Source organism: Bison bison, unplaced genomic scaffold (genome assembly GCF_000754665.1).
Source record: "Bison bison bison isolate TAMUID 2011002044 unplaced genomic scaffold, Bison_UMD1.0 scf7180017864494, whole genome shotgun sequence".
NCBI lineage: Eukaryota > Metazoa > Chordata > Mammalia > Artiodactyla > Bovidae > Bison > Bison bison.
Window position 1 is genome coordinate 2,401,646 of NW_011495053.1, and position 1,342 is coordinate 2,402,987.

The 1,342-nt window shown below is 42.0% G+C and overlaps 1 protein-coding gene across 1 annotated transcript in view; it reads right to left on the reverse strand.

Annotated features, from left to right (window-relative positions):
- The window catches only part of LOC104979991 (dynactin subunit 1-like), a 1,737-nt gene extending 1,568 nt beyond the window's left edge, over positions 1 to 169 (reverse strand). The window contains exon 1 of the mRNA XM_010828523.1: positions 29 to 169. Coding sequence (XP_010826825.1) covers positions 29 to 169 — 141 coding nt within the window. The remainder of the gene's footprint in view (positions 1 to 28) is intronic.
- Between the last annotated feature and the right edge of the window lie 1,173 nt (positions 170 to 1,342).

A 1,342-nucleotide genomic window follows, 5' to 3' on the forward strand; every position in this document is an offset into this window, starting at 1 on the left:
CCTGCAAGAAGGCCCGTAGCCGTCCCACCTCCACACTCATGCAGTCCAGGGCACTCTGGGTAAACTTAATGTGGTCAGCCAGCTGCATGGTACTGTCCTCAGGTTGTTCAGCAAGGTGGATGCTGTATAGATGCTGGTAGTACTTGATATATATATCAAGTTTGGTCATAACATCTATATATATATATAGATGCTGGTAGTACTCCCGCGTCTCTCCACCTCCTGTCTCGTTTTACCCTCCTCCTTCGCTAGTTTACTTCCTCGAGTTTCAGTTTCTGCACTATACTCATGGGGTTCCTTCCTTTCTGACATTTTGGCCTCCAGGATCCCCACACGTGACCTCAACAATTGAATTACATGGAGCAGTTCATACACACTCATCCTAAAAACAGGTAGTCAGCTTAGAGCAGTAGATATATTTACTTACTAGTTGTTACTGTTCTTAATGCAAAGAAATAGATGAAAACAATAGAACAGGAAAGACCAGAGATCTCAAGAAAATTAGAGATACCAAGGGAACTTTTCATGCAAAGATGGGCTCAATAAAGGACAGAAATGGTATGGACCTAGCAGAAGCAGAAGATATTAAGATGAGGTGGCAAGAATACACGGAAGAACTGTACAGAAAAGATCTTCACGACCCGGATAACCATGATGGTGTGATCACTCACCTAGAGCCAGACATCCTGGAATGTGAAGTCAAGTGGGCTTTAGGAAGCATCACTATAAACCAAGCTAGTAAAGGTGATTGAATTCCAATTGAGCTATTTCAAATCCTTAAAGGTGATGCTGTGAAAGTGCTGCACTCAATATGCCAGCAAATTTGGAAAACTTAGAAGTGGCCACAGGATTGGGAAATGCCAGTTTTCATTCCAATCCCAAAGAAAGGCAATGCCAAATAATATTCAAATTACTGCACAATTGCACTCATCTCACATGCTAGCAAAGTAATTGCTCAAAATTCTCCAAGCCAGGCTTCAACAGTACGTAAACTGTGAACTTCCAAATGTTCAAGCTGGATTTAGAAAAGGCAGAGGAACCAGAGATCAAATTGCCAACATCCACTGGATCATCAAAAAAGCAAGAGTTCCAGAAAAACACCTACATCTGCTTTATTGACTATGCCAAAGCCTTTGACTGTGTAGATCACAACTGTGGAAAATTCTGAAAGAGACGGGAATACCAGACCACCTGCCCTGCCTACTGAGAAATTTGTACGAAGGTCAGGAAGCAACAGTTATAACTGGACATGGAACATCAGACTGGTTCCAAATTGGGAAAGGAGTACATCAAGGCTGTATATTGTCACCCTGCTTGTTTAACTTATATACAGAGTACATCA